Source organism: Thermobia domestica, chromosome 15, assembly GCF_964235325.1.
Source record: "Thermobia domestica chromosome 15, izTheDome1.hap1.1, whole genome shotgun sequence".
In the NCBI taxonomy this organism is placed as follows: Eukaryota; Metazoa; Arthropoda; class Insecta; order Zygentoma; family Lepismatidae; genus Thermobia; species Thermobia domestica.
In genome coordinates, this window is record NC_137468.1 from 162,974,006 (window position 1) to 162,994,311 (window position 20,306).

At 35.0% G+C, this 20,306-nt stretch overlaps 1 protein-coding gene across 2 annotated transcripts in view; it reads right to left on the bottom strand.

Moving 5' to 3' along the window:
• Positions 1-15,478: 15,478 nt before the first annotated feature.
• LOC145671330 (calpain-7-like) overlaps positions 15,479-20,306 on the bottom strand; it is an 89,607-nt gene continuing 84,779 nt past the window's right edge. For both annotated transcript variants that reach the window (XM_081740338.1, XM_081740339.1), the window contains exon 11: positions 15,479-19,847. In XM_081740338.1, coding sequence (XP_081596464.1) covers positions 19,703-19,847 — 145 coding nt within the window. In that variant the 3' untranslated portion in view covers positions 15,479-19,702. The remainder of the gene's footprint in view (positions 19,848-20,306) is intronic.

Genomic DNA, 20,306 nt, shown 5'->3' on the forward strand with positions numbered 1-20,306 from the left:
CCCTGTATGTTCTACGTCAAAATATGCATTTCTGAGAAAATTACATTGTAGGAATTATGGAGAACAGTAAATCAGTGGTGACATGAATTTTCAACAGGATATACTAATTAATGCCCTTCCTTCAAATCTAATCTCAAAACTAACAATATTAATTTAGCATTGACTACAGTAGATTAGCGTTATTTCAGCTACATTTGAATTTATTTTAAGGGTTTGAAACATCCGAGACTCAGAAGATAGAAATAAGGGAAATGAATCAATAGGACCATAAAATGTCCCTAGTGACAACGAGGAAAAATCTTGGTAATCCCCTCAGTCGAAATATTTATCCACGAGGAATCGATCACACCATCTTCCGAATCTTAAGCTGATGTTCTACCGCTGAACTTTGGCCATTCGGTGTGGATGTGAATTGTTTGTGTATTTGAATTCACGTCAAATTCTAAAAACTAGGGAAGGTAAACAAACGGAAGAAAGAAAAAGGCCACGTATACTTCTTTTGCCGTAAGAAGTCTCGATTGAAATGTCTGTTCCAACACTGTTTAATATTAGGGAAAGAAAAACACATTTCCTCTTTTTGCTTCAAAGAGTTCTCACTTCATCATTTTAATAAAGTAAAGGCACATTCATTACTCAGTTTTAGAGCTCAAAAGTAAAAGTAACCAAAAATAATTGAACTACGGCCAGACCAAAACGAATACGCGACAAAACGTACTAGCGACAAAACGTACTAGCGACAAAACGTACCACCGACAAAACGTACCACTTACCCTGAGGGATGCTTGTGAAAGGTTTTCTAAAAACACTTTAAATAATGACAAGCGACAAAACGTACCACTTGCCTGGAGGGCTACTTGTGAAGAGTCTTCTAATCAGTCGTCAAATAATGACAGGCGACAAAACGTACCACTTGATAGGACGGTATATAAGTATATACATACCGGCTAAAATAAGGTTAAAAGTTGAACAGATTGCTGGTGAGAAAAGTAGCGACGCAAGACCAAGACTAAGACTAAGGCTAAGACTAAGACCATGCCTGCAAGATTCTCGCAACACCAAGACAATACCTGCAAGATTCTCGCCAGACCAAGACCAGCAAGAATCTTGCATATGCAATATTTGAATATTTGCTGATTTCCAACACACTTTATCCAGGCTTTGGACCAGAGACGGATAGGCATTATTAGAGGGACGCGGGCGCTTTCTCCCACAAGGGCCACCAGCATCTCAATGTCACAAATCAATTGCAGTTTTCTTTCTACAGTAAGTCAATAGTATTAACAATTGACAATTAAAACCTGATATTCTTTCATCTGTATATTATTCTGAATTGTTCAAAATATTATATGAAGTTCAAGGAGAACGTATACTATATTACAAAATTAGCAGATGTTTTAGTGTACTAGTTTTTAATGCTACTGTATCTATCACTTTTGTATTCGAAATATTTTTTAATAAATCTTTTTCAATAGACTCAACATAAATGTTTTCAAATGTTACTGAGACATGGTACTCGTTAGCCTATTTTTAATGTATTTCAGTTTATTTAAGTTTTGAAAAATTTCTCTTACATGTTACCTGGGTTACGGGCAAAGTCAATAAAAATTTGTATGCTAGAAACCTGGATAAGTATTACTGCAAAATTTACAATTCTGCAAAATTAAAAAGCAGCACATTGTACAATTTTGCAACACGTTTTGCATTCGCTTTCCTTGTAAACAAATGTATTTTCTCTTAATTCTGAATCACTTGCAACATTAGGACAATCATTTTTTCTCGGTTGTGCTTGTCATCAAGACTGACTCTCAAGGATATCCACGTCCTTCAGAAGTCTAAGAGAATACATTTATAGTATCCTTGGAAACTTCTTTACTGAAGTTTTTCAGAAAATATGTAAGTTTATCGAAAGGCACGTCTGGAAGTTCTGTTACTTGGTTGAAGTGGCTAGGGTCCAAATAATCCATAAAGTACATTGCTTCTTGAATCTTGAAGAAATACTCGAAACTACCATGTCCATTTTTTTTTTTTTTTTTTTTTTTTTTTTTTGTATTGAATGCTTCGATGCAATTCCTGGTCATTGGATAGAAGCAGCTTCATCTTCATATTTACAAGAAAATCTTTGTCCATCTCTGAAGGCGAATTGTCGACAGGCCAATAAAAAAAAATAAATAAATAAATAATAATAATAATAATAATAATAAAAAAAGAAATCACGTTCTAAGTCTTCAAATTTGTTATTGGTCCATTCTGCAAAGCTTAATGCTGCATTCTTAACGGATTCAAAATCATCTCTCTACTCTTTCACTTGGAACAGAGTAGTCTGCACCATCCGATAGGATTACACTAGCAGCACCCTCTATTTGGAGATAGGTTGACAGAGAGGTCCGTCACTTGAAATATCTTAAGGAACATTTGTGCTGTCCGAGTTGTTTTGAACTTGAGAAGATCTTTTATATATCCTTTCGCTTCACACCTAGCCTTTGGTTTGATATTTTCTGTAGAAGCAATTTTCTTAATTATTATGGTCAACTCTACAAGCACTTTCTGGGTTCGAAAAATGACCAAACTTTTTCTGAAAAACAGTGTGTTTTCTACCATCTTACCCCCTATTTTAGTTTAGCGTCCCTATCAGCAGCGAGGCTATATGAGACCTGGACCTACTGATGAACGTGGAATCCGAACCACATGAGCTCCCGCCGGGAATCGAACCCGGGTCTCCCACGCCAAAGGCGCGTACGCTAACCGCTTAGCCACGAAGGAGCTCTTTCTACCATCTTGTTTCCGCAATAACTGTAAGACGCCTTTGTTAACATTTGATCTTCCAAATGTCCATTCGCTGATAAGACTCACGCATAAATATTCAGCACAGTCATTCAGCAGAACAATGACACAGAATCAATGCAATTTTTTGTCAGTTCACATATGACATGATTGAGTATATGAGCGTAACACCACACGTGTAACTGAGTTTCTTAGTGGTTAAGCGGTTAGCGTATGCGCCTTTGTCGTGGGAGACCTGGGTTAGATTCCTGGCAGGAATTCATGTGCTTCGGATTTCCCGTAAATCAGTATGTCCCGTCTCATATAGCCTCACTGCTAAAAGAGCCGTTAAACTCAAAATCAACTGAATCACAGTGTAATTGATCATAGGTGAATTGAAAAAATCAGAATATTGTCCTTCCATGTTACTTGAGCCATCGGTTGAATTTCCAATACACTTCTTAATATCAAGGTTCAACTTCTGCAGAATTTCCTGCAGCAAACCGCAAGGACACTGGCCTGTGGTAGATATGCATTTACAATGACAACAATACTTTGTTTAACAACCATTTTAACAACATACCGTAAAACAACAGAGCACTGGCCTGAAACCACTATATCTTGAGTAGTGTCTAATAGAACAGAAAATATTGAAGCTTAAGAGACTTCTTTCGAAATATCTTCTCTGATAAGTGTGTTGATAGCATTCAAAACAAAATTCACCGTGTTTAGTAAAAGTTATGCGACAACTATCCTGCTTACTTCCTCGTATATGACTCTTCTCGGTGACCTTATCTAAATTACTTTTAAGCGGAAGATCAAATTTGCTTAAGAAAGGAATAATACCCAAAAAGTTTCCATGATCTATAGCTGTCTCTTTCAGTTTATAGGCTGCTACATTTCCTCTGTAAATGACCCTCTTTTACCAACGAGTTTCTACACTTTGACAACTCGATACATTACCTGTCTGTTCTTGTCAACCTTATACTGCCGTTGTTTTATCTGTTCATGAGGAAGTAGTTTCTTAACATTATGTTCTCTTTTGTTAGATATGTAAGCATCCACATTGGTCTAATGTATTTTGGAAGACTCGTGTTCTCTTACTCGCTGATAAACGCGTTTAATGTTACGTTTGTCACGTACAGAACCTTTAAGAGAAGTTTGTTCGATCTGGAGAATAATCTGTGAACACGCTGAAAAAAAAAAAAAAAAGAAAAAGAAAAAAGCTTGAAGTGGTACGTTTTGTCGCGGATTAAATATCCGAAATGTTTTAATGAGTCCAAGACAGGTTGTAATTTATATAAGTGGTACGTTTTGTCATGGAATAAATATCAGAAATGCTTTAATTAATCCATGACAGGTTGTCATTTATGACAGGTCGTCAAAAGTGGTACGTTTTGTCGCGAAAATTCAAGTGGTACGTTTTGTCGCTGGTACGTTTTGTCGGGACACCGACCAAAACAAGACGCTGCAACCAGGGCAATTGCACCGGGCGCCAGCAAACTAATCTGTGTGTTTATTGGTGAAGATGTAGATGTAGATGAAGAGGATACTAATCGCAAAATTTGCCCTGGGCCCCAAATAACTAGTTTCGTCACTGATTAAGCTACCATATTTTTAGAGCGTGAAATCGGGACATTTTTCTGAACAGTTTATTTTAAAGTAAATCTTAAACTTCAAGAGTAAGGCTTATAATTTAAAGTGGGCTGGAAAGGAAAATTAGTGTCCTTTTCGAGTTCAGTTTCTGTTTCTGTGTGAACGTTTGTCTCGTAAGCACTTTTGTCCTTGTACATCATTTATTACTTTATTATTATTAATACAGTTTATCTATCAAACAACTACTCGTATTTATATTATTATACGGTATTAAACCAATCTGGAAGTTGTGACATTTATTTACTTCCATAATTCCATTTGGCAAATTAGTGTGATCTGTAAAAGAGGGAATGTTTTCGGGCTGGTAAAATTTAAGATGACTGCTGCCATGCTGTAGCTTTAAGCTTCGCCTTATCTCAAGTAGATGCAGACATGTCGGAAGATTCACTAGTTCAGACGCTGTCGAAGATGAGGTCTGGAGAATATGACTCTCAACGAACAACATTCGAACAAATTTGTCAAGAATATTTGTGGATATGTAAGGAAAATGGTTTTTAAATTCCAGAGGCGGAAACAGATAGAATATAGGAGTTCCTCCTCGAAACGAACTAGACATTCGCCATCGAAATATCACAAATTCATTTTGAATGAATCTCTTCCTTCATTGGAGGCAGAAAACGAATTTTCTAACGATAGTATACTGAGACACATTTTTCTGCCTACTATTGATAAGAAAATCAGACATGGAAAAAACGCTTGGGATCATGTAGCAAAATCATTAGATCAATCACCACTCTACATCCAAAAGGTGAAAACTTTCTAAATTACCACATTGTGGAGCTCAGCATTATGGAAGTGATCTGGGAATATTCAAATGTGAACTCAAAATCCTCCCAAACACAATTAAGTTGTATGAAGATGAGAGAAAACCAAAGTTGATTCCTTGATGAATGCTTTGCTCTTTGGTCTACAAAAACGCATTCCTAGAAACCTACAAGCTAGATATAATCTCTGTGACTATACCAGTGACTTGTGACTTGTGTGAAAAGCCATTTTCATGTTTCAAAAGATTAAAGACATATTGGCGGATTACTTTATATTGAAGAAAATTGTTAAATCCTTAGATCTTGAAGAAGTTGTCGATAAGCTTGCTGCTGCCCACAAGAATAGAAAGATCCTCTTTTAAGTAGAGGCATGAACCTATGAGTTATTTTCTTTACCTGTAAAAGTGTATTTCTCTATTTCCACTTAAGTCAACCAGCCACACATATTTTAAAGCCGTGATTAAACAACTACTTACTTATATTAGAAATCCATTGTACTAATGTATCCTAGTTGTTTGAAGTAGTAAATTCTTACATTTTCACAGTAAAAGAGTAAAACAAACAAACACACACACACACACACATATATATATATATATATATATATATATATATATATATATATATATATATATATATATATATATGTGTGTGTGTGTGTGTGTGTGTGTGTATTTTTTTCATTGGAGATGGCCCCCTCAAAATTTTCTTGGGACCTTCATTGGCCTCAGAAAAAATCTAGCTAAGCTACTGCTTCTAGGTGAGCACGAATCTTTTGATATCCCCTCGTAGACCATATCAATTAGGCCTAATATGAATTTAACACTTTAACACTCAACTAATGTTATAGCTAAGGCTGTTTTTCAAACGTCAGCTTCGGTATGTCTGAATCAAAAGTGAATAGTTTCAGACTTAGATATGATTCCATGTTAAATATGTTCCTGTATTTGATTTTCATAGGTACGAGATGAGAAATGTCATTCTCTAAAATATGTAGTGGCAAATAACAATAGATATCTTACACTCTTGAAAATTTCACGATAACCAGCCTGACTGAAAATAAAACCATAGCAATAAAGGAGACCGCATTTTGAACATTGAATCGCAAGACAGCTCGATATGTTCTTCTTCGGCATAGGAAGTTCATATTCCGAGCCTAGTAAGTTTCATCAAATGCTTTTTTTTTTTTTAAAGAAACAATTCGAAAATACACGAATTATCTTATATTTTGAATCACACGTTCAATGAGATCACTAGAAAGAGATTGTTCACTGAAATCAATGAAATCACTCAGTGTATAAGAGAAATCATATTTCTCTTTCTCCAAACGGTTCCACCACAAATTTAACTTCTTGACTGTTGCCTTAATCTCAGATTAAAGTTTAGCACCTCTTTCAGAAGCGAGGCTATGTGAGACATGAACCTACAGTTTAACGTATGATGCAAACCACATGGCTCCCGACGGGAAACGAACCCAAGTCTCTTACGTCAAAGACTAGTGCATTGCCCCTATATTGTTTTATAAAGAAAACAAAGTAACATATTTATATTGAAGACTCAAGTTAACAGTAATCAAGATTATAATGCGGGAAAGACTTCAAATCTTTTTGAGGGAGATTCTCTGTAATTACTTTGACATCATCATTGAGCGAAATGAAACAAAATCAAACCGAAAGCTTTGTATAAAAGTTCTTATTGTATATTCCAAATACCCCAGGTATGAGAACATAATAAGACAAAATTTAACAAATACCCCAGATATGAGAAGATAATAAGACAAAATTTAATGTCCCGCGGCCCTTCGGGTGTCCGCGGACCACAGATTCAGAAACATTGCTCTAGAGCTTTACCATCAATGAGGAGCAGAGCGTTCTTAAGCCGTTTGCTTCATTTATTGTGTTTGTACTATTCAAGAAATACCGATGTATACTCATGTTACAAAAAAAGCCATTCGCTTTTGGAAAGTCTACGCGTGTATATCAATTCTTTAGGATTGCGGTAAACAAAGACGCATTTTTTCGTTGTTTTGAAGTTTTCATACAACGGTATCTGTCTGAATATATAGGGTAGGATGAGGAAAGAAATTTCATAAAAGGAAGTTGGGTATACAAGTTCCTTTTGATAAATTACTACGAATTGGCGATACAAATACGCCAACACGTTTTGCAAATCCCTTCAGTATGTATTCATTGTTTGCATTTATTGATTGATTCTCTGATTAAATTCGTTTAGTAACAGTATATAATAAAATTTAATTGACAATTATGTTCAAAAGCTGTGGGACACAATGTGACGAATGAAAGAAAATAATGATAATGGAATGGGAAAACCGATCCCTCAAGAGAAACAATCCGCACGATGTTTATTTAGCAAAAGTCTAACTTTCACAAGCCGGGATTGAACAACACTCACCAAAAGCGAACTCTCTACTACAAGTGTTGCCCCAAGAAGAGATTTGAGCGTCTCGTTTCGTAAAGATGTATATTTTTATTGGAAGTGTTGGAATCTTTCTTGGAAATTTTATTGGAGATCCTCTCTCGTCACGCAGGCATAGCACTTCTGTCACTACGATTCTAATCTTCTTGTTCACCTCAACCATAGGTTGGTGAGCAACATGGATATTTTAAAACTTTTCTCTCGCTTGGGAGAGCTGTTTTATACTTTGATAAGGTTTCTTCTTCGTAACTGTATCTAGATATTCTATCCTTGGTCTTCCTCTTCCTGGTTTTCCTTCTGCCTTTCCCTCTATCAGCACGGTGATCCAATCGGAGTGCCGAATAAGATGGCCAAGCATGCTATTTCTTCTTTTTCCTATTATCTTCATGATCTGTCGTCCTTCATTAGCTTCCTTTAGTACGTCTTCATTCCTTTTCCTTTCAGTTCATTATATGCCCAGTATTCTACACCAACATCACATTTCAAATGCTTCCAGTTTGGATATTTCAGCTTTTCTCAACGTCCATGTCTCTGATCCATAAAGCGCCACACTCCATACCAGTGTCTTAATAAATCGTTTACGAACGTCCAGCGACGCATTTCTTGATGTTAGTAGTCCTCTTTTCCTATAGAATGGTTTTTGTTTAGCCTGTGTTATTCTGGAACTTACGACTTTTTCACTTCTTCCGTCCGAAGATATTAGACTTCCTAAATAAGAGAACGTCGTAACGTTTTCGATTTTCTCTCCATCTAGCCATACGTTTGCCTCTTTCTGTCCTGCTCTTGTGCACGATTGTTACTTAAAATAATTCAATAATTATATTTCGATGCAGGAATATATGGCATGAAAATTCTCGAATTTAGACTGGAAATCAGTGAATCTTCTCTCAAAAAATGGAAGAAAAAATATCTCACTAGGAAGCTTACAAAAGTGAATGCGCTCTTATGAGCCTAAAATTTAGCATTTGCTCGTGACTACGAGTACATTTTTCTTTACAGATAGTTCAAAACATCAAACATGTGAAGCTATCTATCTCTTGCTTAAGTCACGTAACTTGATAACTTAACAATTTTCATTTTGAGAGATATATTAGAGGTTGTATAGAAGTTCCAGTTGGGGTCGGAAACTTCAAGATTAGTAAGGTCGAAATAAAATTTACCGAAATCAATACTGCTTATCACCAAGAAAATGTCGAATCCGCAGTTTACTCTGACGAAATACCAACATTGTATGATTACGATAAGGAACTGCACCACGACAACGCTTCAAGTCACATGGCAAAACCATCGCTGGCTTTTTACCGATGCATGGCAGCTGCAACTGATATCCATGCTATTCCGTTCGATTATATTCCCGTTAATAGCCTAGGTGCTAGTCTCACGGATTACTATGCTTTTGTACTTACCAAGCGATGCCTTTCATCACATCGGGTTGACATGGTAAATGGCCTCTGAAAAGCCTCCGAACAAGAGTGGAACAATCTAGTCCCGGTACAACTGCAACGAAATTTGATATAGTGGAAACTGTGACGTCGTACATTGATGCCAATGGGTGTCCATTAATCACATCAGACATAATCGAGGTAGGAGATGGAATACCTTGGGTAAACATCAACTTCGATTTGTTCGAATGGAAACGAATCAGCCCTATTTGGAGTACCGAGTACAACACAGAAACCGATATCTCCGTACTTTGCTTGAATTACAAGACCTAATAATGAGCAAGTGGTTTCAGATAGCTGGCATTAACACGATGCAAGCTAGGGACAGTGTTACCCGGTACTATGTCAATTCTAGGAGATGCTACATTTTTGTCCAATATACGCATTTTCTATTTGGTCTTTAACGTCGATATTACATAGACGTCACTTGCGGATTTTGAATTTGCACATGCAGTATCACTGACAAAAGAAAACAACACGCTATTTATATTCACACTATTTATATTTCGTACTTTGTCACATACGTATTAATATTCAGACCGATTTCCATATATGCCGTCGTGAAGATATTAGCTTTCTCTTGTTGCACACGTCTAAAATATACCAACATTTTCAGTTTAAAATCAAGGTATTTCTGAGCGCGTTAATCTAAGTTCAACCTCTGATGTGGATCCTTACCTCGGACAAAAACACCAGTAGCTATTCGTGTCGCACGTTAAGCATAGAGCCTGTCTCATATAGCCTCAGAATGCAAAGAAATATTAAACGAAAATCAATCAACCTTGATGCCACAAACTTATCAAACATTCCTCTTACAATAAGATGTTATTCTTAGACTGGTAATGCAAATAATACACATAGAAATAGGTACATAAAATAAAATAATTTTATTTACACAATTTATAAAGTAAATGATCTTACAAGAACATGTAACCATTTGTTTGTAAAGTAGTAAGTAGTAAAACAAGATTTAATTAACGTCATTAGCAATAAATGACAAATGTGCGTTTGAACAATTTATCATTGTCTTGATTAAATTTTATTATTTATTCATAGCTGTTATTAGAATACATTTTCTTACAATGCAGTATTAGATTATTTTTAAGGAGCGAAATAAGTGTTCCACGCATATCTAAAGAAGAACTTATATTACCCGCTTCTTAAACACAATGTTAGCGAAACACAAAAATAATAGAAATAAAAAGTATTGAGTATAGTGACAATATTTAAAACATTGTGTGTCTACATATAAAAAATAGTTTAACATTGTAGATCTTGTGTACAAGAAGTACGATACCGCGAGCAACTTCTACGTTACCTTAGACATTACAGGGTTAAAAAGACATAAATAACAATATATATACAGGATGTTTCAAAACAACACCAACAACGATTGGGAGGTGATTCCTGACACCAAGATAAAACGAAAACTATAGACCAACCTGGGTGCACAAATGCTTCCTTTCGGAGTTATAGGCTGCCGAAAACATCAAAAAGTGAACTTGAAAAGTCCACAGCTCCAAAACTATGGGGACTAGCGTAGTCGGGTCAAGACTTCACTTAGGAACTAGTATGTGCGCTATCCAAATATCCAAGTTTCAGAATCCTGCGGCACTTCTGTAAAAAATTTTATCGCAGTAGTTGTGAGTACGTTACATTAAATGCCCGTAGCCAAACTCCCTCTATAAAAATTGTTGCGTGAATAGCCTAGGATTCTGAAACATGTATTTTAGAATAGTGCACATATTAGTTCCTAAGTGAAGTCTTGACCCGGCTAGGTAGGTCCAATAGTTTTGGAGCTATGGACCTTTAAAGTTCATTTTTTAATGTTTTCGGCAGCCTATAACTCCGAAAGGAAGCATTTGTGCACCCAGGTTGGTCTATACTTTTTGTATTATCTTGGTGTCAGGAGTCACCTCCCAAACGTTGTCGGTGTTGTTTTGAAACACCCTATATATATATAACGAATAAAAGGAAAGAATTAAACAAAGAACGGGAAGGAATTCTGCTCATTCCAGACTTGGAACTATACATAACTTATAAATAGAATCTGATCAAAGCAAATATGTATTTATTTTTATTTTATTTATTTATTTATGTGAAATGCATAGGCTGTAGCCCTAGATTCTACTTTCAAGTGTCAAATGGAGATGTAGTAACACAGAGATTAGTAATAGTAACTGTTTCCCTTGATAAGATTTTATTTTTATTTAAAGTTGTAAAGCGAATAAGAGAAAAACAAAAGAGAAAGAGAAACGAAGAATGACTCAATAAAAGAAGAAATCAAATGAGGTGAAATCTTTCCGTTTAATGTCCCACGACTTTGCCCATTAGGTTAACGCAAAATGATGATTAACACAAGTGAATGATAAAAGAACTGGTGAAATGACAGAAGTACCCCTAGAATACCCACGGACACGATGTTACCCACTTGGCCGGGGTTCAAACCAGGGATTCCATGCACCAGAGGTAAGCGCTCTACCACTGAGCCACAAAGCAATAAAAGGAGTTGATGTTGAGTTTAATGTTCCGTTCAGCAGCGAGGCTATATGAGAAGTGGACCTATTGATTAACATGGAATCCGACCCACATGAGCTCCTTTGTGGCTAAGTGGTTAGCATACGCGCCTTTGGCGTGGGAGACCCGAGTTCGGTTCCCGGCAGAGCTCATGTGGTTCGGATTCCACGTTAATCAGTAGGTCCCGTCTCATATAGCCTCGCTGCTGAAAGGGACGTTAAACTCAAAATCAACTCAACACATGAGCTCCCGCCGAGAATCGAACCCGGGTCTCCCACGCCAAAGGCACGCACGCTATCCGCTTAGCCACGAAGGAGTTCTGCAATAAAAGAAGATCCGATAAGTTGACAAGAAGAGGTGTGTATACATGCAGGCTGACAGGTAAGAAGTAAATGGAAAGAAAACGAAGCAATGAACGAAATGAAAGGTCCATTGAATAATATACAAGGAAAGGACCATTAATACGTATTTTCAGAAATGAGGATAGTGTGAGGAAGACTACATACGGCATAGAAACAACGAAAATACAAGACGCATTTGTGAACTGTTATTCAGTACAATACACAAAATAGTTCGAAAAATATGACAATACAGTACGGAATTCAAAGAGACGAGGAATACAAGTCTTCACTTGCTATAATCCTACATTAGACTAAGGGTACAGAAGCATGAAATTTCAACGAAAACAGTTCCCATATTTACTAAAATATAAGCGCCCTCTACAAGTTTATCGATTATTATTATGCAAATACGATACCCCTGTACACAATGAAGCAATGCTAGAATTTTTGCTAAGCATACACTAGACCATTTCACGAAGTGTAGGATATACCCATCCCCGTATACGCTCGTTCTGTCATCAATTTGTGGTGAAGACTCGAAGGACTATAAAAATAATATGTGAGTGTATTCCCGTATACGTCACATTACATCCCTGCTTGTAAAATCACTACAAAAAATTTTGTAACTACTAATCAACAGCTCATCATTGGATGCAAAACCAGGTGACTTATTAGAAATATCGTTCCAATAAAGTTATCAGTACTGTAGTATATTATCCATTCTGAAAAATACTATGCTTAAACTTAACAGGCATTCTTATGAACTGAAAAATTAAACAATCGACAACAGAATTTAACATTGTCAAACAGTTGTAAGTTATTTTTATCATAGACTCTGTATATTTTTTTAAAAAAAAGAATAAATAAATAAATAAATAAAAATAAAAAAAAATAAATAAATAAAAAATAAACTATTTCAAAAATAATTTAAAGAATTACCAGAATTTTTACAATTTGTCCAAAAATTGATAATGTGATTGTAAGAGTCCCTACAATAAAAAACATAAGCTTATATTTAAGCAAATATATTAATATAAGAAACTGGCCGTAAATGCCCTATATTTCATCTACATGCCAAAGAAGCAGAAGAATAGGAAAATTAAAATATATTTGTCATACAATTGATAGTTCATCATACTATTTAGGGAATTACATTATTCAACGAATTATTGTAAAATTTTGGTGAAAATAATAGAATACAAAGAAACAACAAGATAGGGATAAAATGTTATATGAATAAGGTAATTGTCTTATTACCTAAATCCATAAATGAATTAAGGTTTCTATTCGCACGAGAATCGAACTTGGGATTACTCACACTCAAACCATTCATGTTAGCTACTGATTCACTCTTTTAATAGTTTTGACTACTTATAGTACGATCTTTCAGAACACAAAATAATTTATTTTTGTAAATCAAAAGGAACTTCCATTGAAAATTTTAAAAGAAGTGAGTTTTGCAGCAGTAAGAAAACAGGATTGGCCAATTTATTGATGAATTTTATCTTTCGGGAAAAGATAGATTGTCCCTCTTACGCTACTGTACGCTATGACATTGCGACACATATACGTTTTTCAAAAATATAATTCAAGAATTTCAACCTCTATATAACTTACTGAAAATTAAACAAGGAACTAGACCATTTTCGCTTCTTAGAGAGATCTCGTACAATCTATATTTTGACGAAGTTTGATTTTGCTACAAGCAGCAGTGGAGTTAGTAGCTTCCCTTATTATTATTACTAGAGACCGGGTCTTTAGGCATTAAAAATCTGGAAAATAGGCAGGGAAATAGACACTTAAAATTTAAAAAATAGGCACTCAGATATAACTCGAAGTAATGAAGATACAATACAATTAAAAAATAAATTCAAGTCTTATATAATGTTCAAAGACTATAGAAACATACTTGTTTAATACTTTATTTTACTGTATATATATATATAAAGAAGCCTGACATGTATTCCATTTATATTTGGTAAATACATTCTACACATCACTTTATCACTCACTACACTACACTTAACAGTCCACATTTTATACACTTTACCACTACACGTAACAGTCCACATTTTATACACTTTATCAGTACACACAACAGTGCACTTACATTTCTCGGAAGAGGCAGAATTCTTTCTTGAAATAGTAAATTATATATTTTTCCCAATAAAGTCTTATTTTGAAGAAAATGCATAGCATAGATCATCAGGCGCTAAAGCAATTATTTGGCAGGAAGGAGCAAAATAGGCAAAATAAAATTGTCTTAAACTGAAACTATAACACCCCATATATTTTTTAAAACGTTATTTTTCATCGTGTCTTTAATATTAAAGAATAGACATTTTGCCTAACGCCCGGTCTCTAATTATTACTATTACATACACAATTCCTTTTTTTCGGAGTTTGTCTCCATTATATGACACCTGTATATTATGACATCGAAAATATTCATATGGTCTTGGATATCAACAAGCCATAGGCTTTCATTATTCACTGTCCGTAAGGAAAAAGCTAATGTAAAAACAATGTGAACATTGTAACTTATCATTATATGGATTATATGACACATTCAAGCTTTTAAAAAACTAATGGGAAAATTCTATATAAGCGGAATATTATTACAAATTACTTTTTAAAAACCATTAAGTACGCAACTATTATAAAATATATATTATTAATTGTAAAAGTCATTAAAGAGACAGTTGTTATAAATATATTATTAATTGTATCTCACAACATTACAATAAAATTAACACAATAAATCAACAATAAAGATTATTTTGTAGATAATTCGATTACTGCTACTTACAAATAAAGAGTTAATTTAGATAAGGGCGTATGAAGCGTATTTTCAAAATCCGTTCTATTGCATAAATGACTTTGTTTGGATAAGACCTAATGTCTACATAAAGCTTATCGAGGTATATTTCAGGGTAAGTCTATATCCACACAAACCAGGTCAAGGAAGAAAAAAAAACCGTGAAAAATGACATGAAAGCGCAAAAAGAAAAAATTCTCCTGTAAAATTTCAATTTTCTTACATGAAACCTTTATCCATGTCAACATTTCTATTTTCACTTTTTAATTTAACGTCCTATAGCGTCTTATTTAATTTAATTTAATTTAATGCCCTTTAAGCTAAAGGAAATGAATGATTAATGGAAGTATATCATTATGAAAAAATAGTGGAATGAGAATGTGGAAGGAAAGAGAAAACTCACAGACAAGATGCTGTCTATTACAAACCCCACATGAGTTGAAATTGAACCAGGGGTTCCTTGCATAACAAAGGTGAAAACTATACCACTGAGCCACCTTATCTCCACTCCCCGTCCTTCAGATGTTGTACAGTCCGCAGCAAAAAACCTCATAAGCATGTAAGTTTATTGTGAAACGACAAAGTCTTTTGCTCCAAAATAAGTGTGCACGGGAGGACGCCGAGGTTTCTCTCACGTGATTCGTGCCACTTAGACATTATATTGATTCCCTGCACTGTTAGGTGTAGTTTCAGGTAGGTAAAGTTACATGCTCATGTTGCAGGTTTTTTGCTGCGGACTGTACATAGCAGAAACAATACCAATTGACCCCAAAGTTACTGTGTTTAGAATTTTTCAGAACATTATCCATATAATATCAGACAGAGGATCAACTTAAAAAGAAATACGACAGATTTTTTGGGAGAAACTAAGATGTTTGGAAAATTATTTTCAACGTTTTTTTTTTTTTTTTTTTCCTGAAAATAAGACTTACTGAAAATAATACTTTCGATCTCCGTATCTTGATTGAGATCTCTTTTATTACTAAAATTTCTGGGGGCAATGTTTCGTGCAATATACTACAGATAGATAAGTTTTTAAACAATGTATTACTGGAACCTTTTTCCATTACAAAATTTTAAGGCTGCGGTACCTCCACATCACAGAAGAAAGACGACATTGCAGTACCACCTTTCATGAATTAGTCACATTATTTTAGGAAATACTTTTTCTTCTTGAAGTCACTTGTGCAATTATAACGAATAACAAAATAAAAACTTTATATACCTCATATTCATGTCAGTCTGTAGAAATGACACAAGTAAACAAGAGCTTCATACAGCTGGAAAATACAACTTTGAGATAACTCAGATATAAAAGATCGTACTTTGTATTCGGAGGATAAATTATTCTATTAAATAGTTTCGATGTTCGCTGACATCTTTATCAATGACTTCTATTCGCTGCTAAACTAATGACATATGAGAAGTTCCTGCCTTTCTGTTGAATCTTTCTGAGAAAAAAAAGTAAACGAAAACCTCACTTCTCAAACTATGATGAACTTGGCTTCTTGAAATAAATAAAAGAAAAAAAAGTTACAAATAGTGATGGTTGAACTTCTTCTTAAAGTTCCAAAAAAAAAGTTGATGCAATTTTTTTCTTAAGATCAAGTTGACTCTCTGCCCGTAGAAGATCATAGATATTGTGAGTTTAAATTGATCATTCCCTCTTTAAAGTCACTCATAAAAATGTCAGCGTATATAGAAACCGTTAGATAGAAAGATAAAAACTTCAAGCAGTGTTCGCATGCAGATTTATTATAAGGCCTGTCTCTTGGTAAAATATTTCAAATATAATTCATTCAGGGCTTTATTTTTCTTAATATTAGACACTTAATAAATGTAAATGCAAGATTTGATAAAACTAGTGAATGTAATCCGAAATGGGTGAGTAACGATTCTTAATGTGTCTCGAGTGTCCTTCGTGGCTATATGGTTAACGCGCTGCTTTCTATACTCAGGACCCTGGGTTGATCCCCGATTGAAATACTACGTTCTGAAAAAGTTCGTTTAACTTCAATCAATCGAATACCAAATAGATAAATGATGCGAGAGTGATTCACAAAGTAATGCCTCCAAGCCCACCACTTGACCAATAGTACTGGAAACATTCTGAACTGTTTATCATTAATGAACTTATGTTTAAGCTACAGAATGTCATTTGTTTCACCCTCCTCTCTCTTCTTGTTCCAGAATAATGAAGTAATTCCGACGTTCCATTGAAACAGCGGGCTGTCACTGAATTGCTGACTGCGGAAGGTTGTGCACCCAGGAACACCCATCCCCGACGATGAGTCGTGGATACACCATTACAACCCGCAAACGAAGCGTCAGTCGACGGAATACTGCCACACGTCCCTTCCTCTGCCGAAACAAATTCAAAGTTGTCCCATCTGTTGGTAAAGTGTTATTGACATTCGAGCTCATCCTGCCTATAGTCCGGATCTTGCGCTCTCCGACTTTTAGCTCTTTCCCAAACTTAAGGATCACCTTAAGGGCCAACGCTACTGTTATAACGCGGAGATGAAAGCAGTAGCTCGGCAATGGTGTCGCCAGCAATCACCACAATTGTTCGCCGAGGGTATGAAAACTTTGTTTCTTGTTGGCACAAATGTGTAGCCCGTAATGGGGACTATGTTGAAAAATGATGCTATCATTGCAGCTGACATTGCAAGCTTTTTATTGATACTTGCATCGGTGCTATCTGTCAAACACAAATAAACGTATCACCTTGGAAGCATTACTTTCTGAATCACCATCGTACTAACAGTATTCTCTTTTTAGTGGCAATGATAATTGTGATATGGCAACTTAATATTGCGTTTACTTTAAGTTTAACCTCTCTTTCTAGCATTCAGACAGAGACCTATACTTTAACAATAAACCGAAACAACATAAGCTTCCACGAGGAATCTAATTCAAATCTCTAGCACCATAAGCAAACACGCTCATCATTTACCCACGAGTGAGCTCACAGCGAGGATGCAATTTGTACAGAGCAACAACAACAAAGTGACGTTTAATGAGTGAGGAAGGCATTTATAGTATCCGTAATAAAGACGAAGAACTACCTATGTTTCCATACACAAAAAACGTTACTTCTCTGTCGAGAAGAACTGAGCATCTAACAAGTTGATGCAATTGTTTTGTGTGTACGCACTGGGAAGTGTTATTCGGAGGGGAAACATCGACTGGTTCTCTGCACTATTTTGCAGGGTTGCAAAATCATAAAAGCAGTAAGACAGTAGACATAGTCTAATTCTCATTTTGTTTTATTACTGTATAAGATTGTTGTAATTTGAAGAACATGAAAACGGAAACGCGAGTAATTCCGTACTGCAAAAACTATATGCAAAGTAGTGATAATCTGTAGGAAAGAAAAGCCCTCCATTATACACGTATTATTGTCAATGCTTTTTAAATAATCTTTACTGATTGAAGCTCTTCTAGGTTATAAGAAAGTTAACATATGATCTCGGTACTTTAATGTTTGATTCCATGCTAAATACTTTCGAGATTCATCTCAAAACGACTTAAAAGTACGTATACGACCGCCCTCACACAAATTTGAATAGATTCAACTTATCCTATTTCTTGTCTTGAAAAATTCATTCATACGCAAATATCTGAAGTACAAGCAGTATATGTGGCAACTCAGTCATATTTTTGATCCACTATTAAATACGGAAATTAGTTCGTAATCTTGCCGCCTGCACAAATATATCAGGCGCGTCATAGTTTATGGGAAAGGGTAACAGAACTACATACTGAAGAAAGAAAAAAAAAAAAAGTAAGTCAAATGCTCCAAACAGCTTCCAACACCACGGGAAGACATAAGTCTCCTTTCTTTAATGACAGGACAAGTTATCTAGTACAAGCTTTTCTTTTTCCCTCCTCTTGATAATATTCTCTCATATATATTACGTTTGAAGTTATAACATTGTGATTCTGCTCGAAGTTTTGCAGCATATGATCTCAGACAGCATAACCGGCAGAAAATTTTTCCTTATTAGAACAGTATGTAACGGAAGTTCGTAACTCATTTATATGTTCTCGACCAAATTTTCGGAGAACAAATTTGACTACACAGCTTTCTTTGGTTGACTAACAGAGGATCTAATTCTCTAGAACTTAGAGAAAAATCGTATTTTAATTGCTTCACTTAAAAAAAAAGTATGTACTTTTGCTGACGACTATACACACAAATCACTAGAATTTGAAAGCAGGTCTCCGGTTTATCGTGCTGATGCGTTAACCATTACACTACCGAGATATTTGACCTCTGACGGTTGAATCATGTATTATATCGATAAATGGCAAGCCGTGAAACGAGTTGAAATCTTAGTCCAGTCATACATAGTTTCACTCTTTGTGCATTGTTAAATTTCCACCTAAAGAGAAATTGGTGTGATGTGAAACAGATTACATTCCTCAATATAATACGACGTCAGAGTTGTTCTAAATGAAATAGTTGTTAGTAATATTAACTAAGTGTTGTGGAGTATAGTTGAAAATTGCAGTAAAAATATCAAAGAACCTTCTCGCACTGGAGAATTGTTTTGCATTTACACATATTAGTACGATACACATACCGTGTACACGTGACTATATATACGTACAACACACAGTCACGTTTCAACCAGATATTGATATTCACCAATACACTTACAGATAAATACCAGCTCTCTTTCTACGTAGGTACATCGTACAGATAGTTTAACAGTCAACGAAAATACGCTTCATCTCTCAATCACAGCCATAACATTACACATAATCAAGTTAACACAATTCTCCAAATTGGATTAACTTAAATATAATATACATTATTCACATAATTCGAATAACTTTCATGCTAGACTATTCATACGTATAGTTACGTGAACTGTTCATCACAGAATTGGTTAACTTTTTACTTGCTTTAATCACAGATACAAGTTCTACGAAGTCTTCGTCATTCAGAACGAGAAGTCTTCACTGTAAGCGTGCCATTTTAAATGGACATGACGACTGAACTGTGAGAAAGAATGGTCCTTTTTGGTCAGGAAGAAATGTGGAAGGAATTATATCATACGTTCCTGCAGGTACGTTCTCCAACTCTAATACAACAAAACCAGATCTGAAATAATAAAAATAATAATAATAATAATACTAATCATTTCATAAACAAAAATATGTCTCCTGTAAAATGTTAATATCAAACCTGACACAATGAGCTATAAAATACATTCTTCTTCTTTTTCTTCTACTACTACTACTACTACTACTACTACTACTACTACTACTACTACTACTACTACTACTACTACTACTACTACTACTACTACTACTACTACTACTACTACTACTACTACTACTACTACTACTACTACTACTACTACTACTACTACTACTACTACTACTACTACTACTACTACTACTACTACTACTACTACTACTACTACTACTACTACTACTACTACTACTACTACTACTACTACTACTACTAATAATAATAATAATAATAATAATAATAATAATAATAAAAGACCAATTGTAAACTTAGCAGATTAGATCCCTTGCCAGCCATCACGAATAA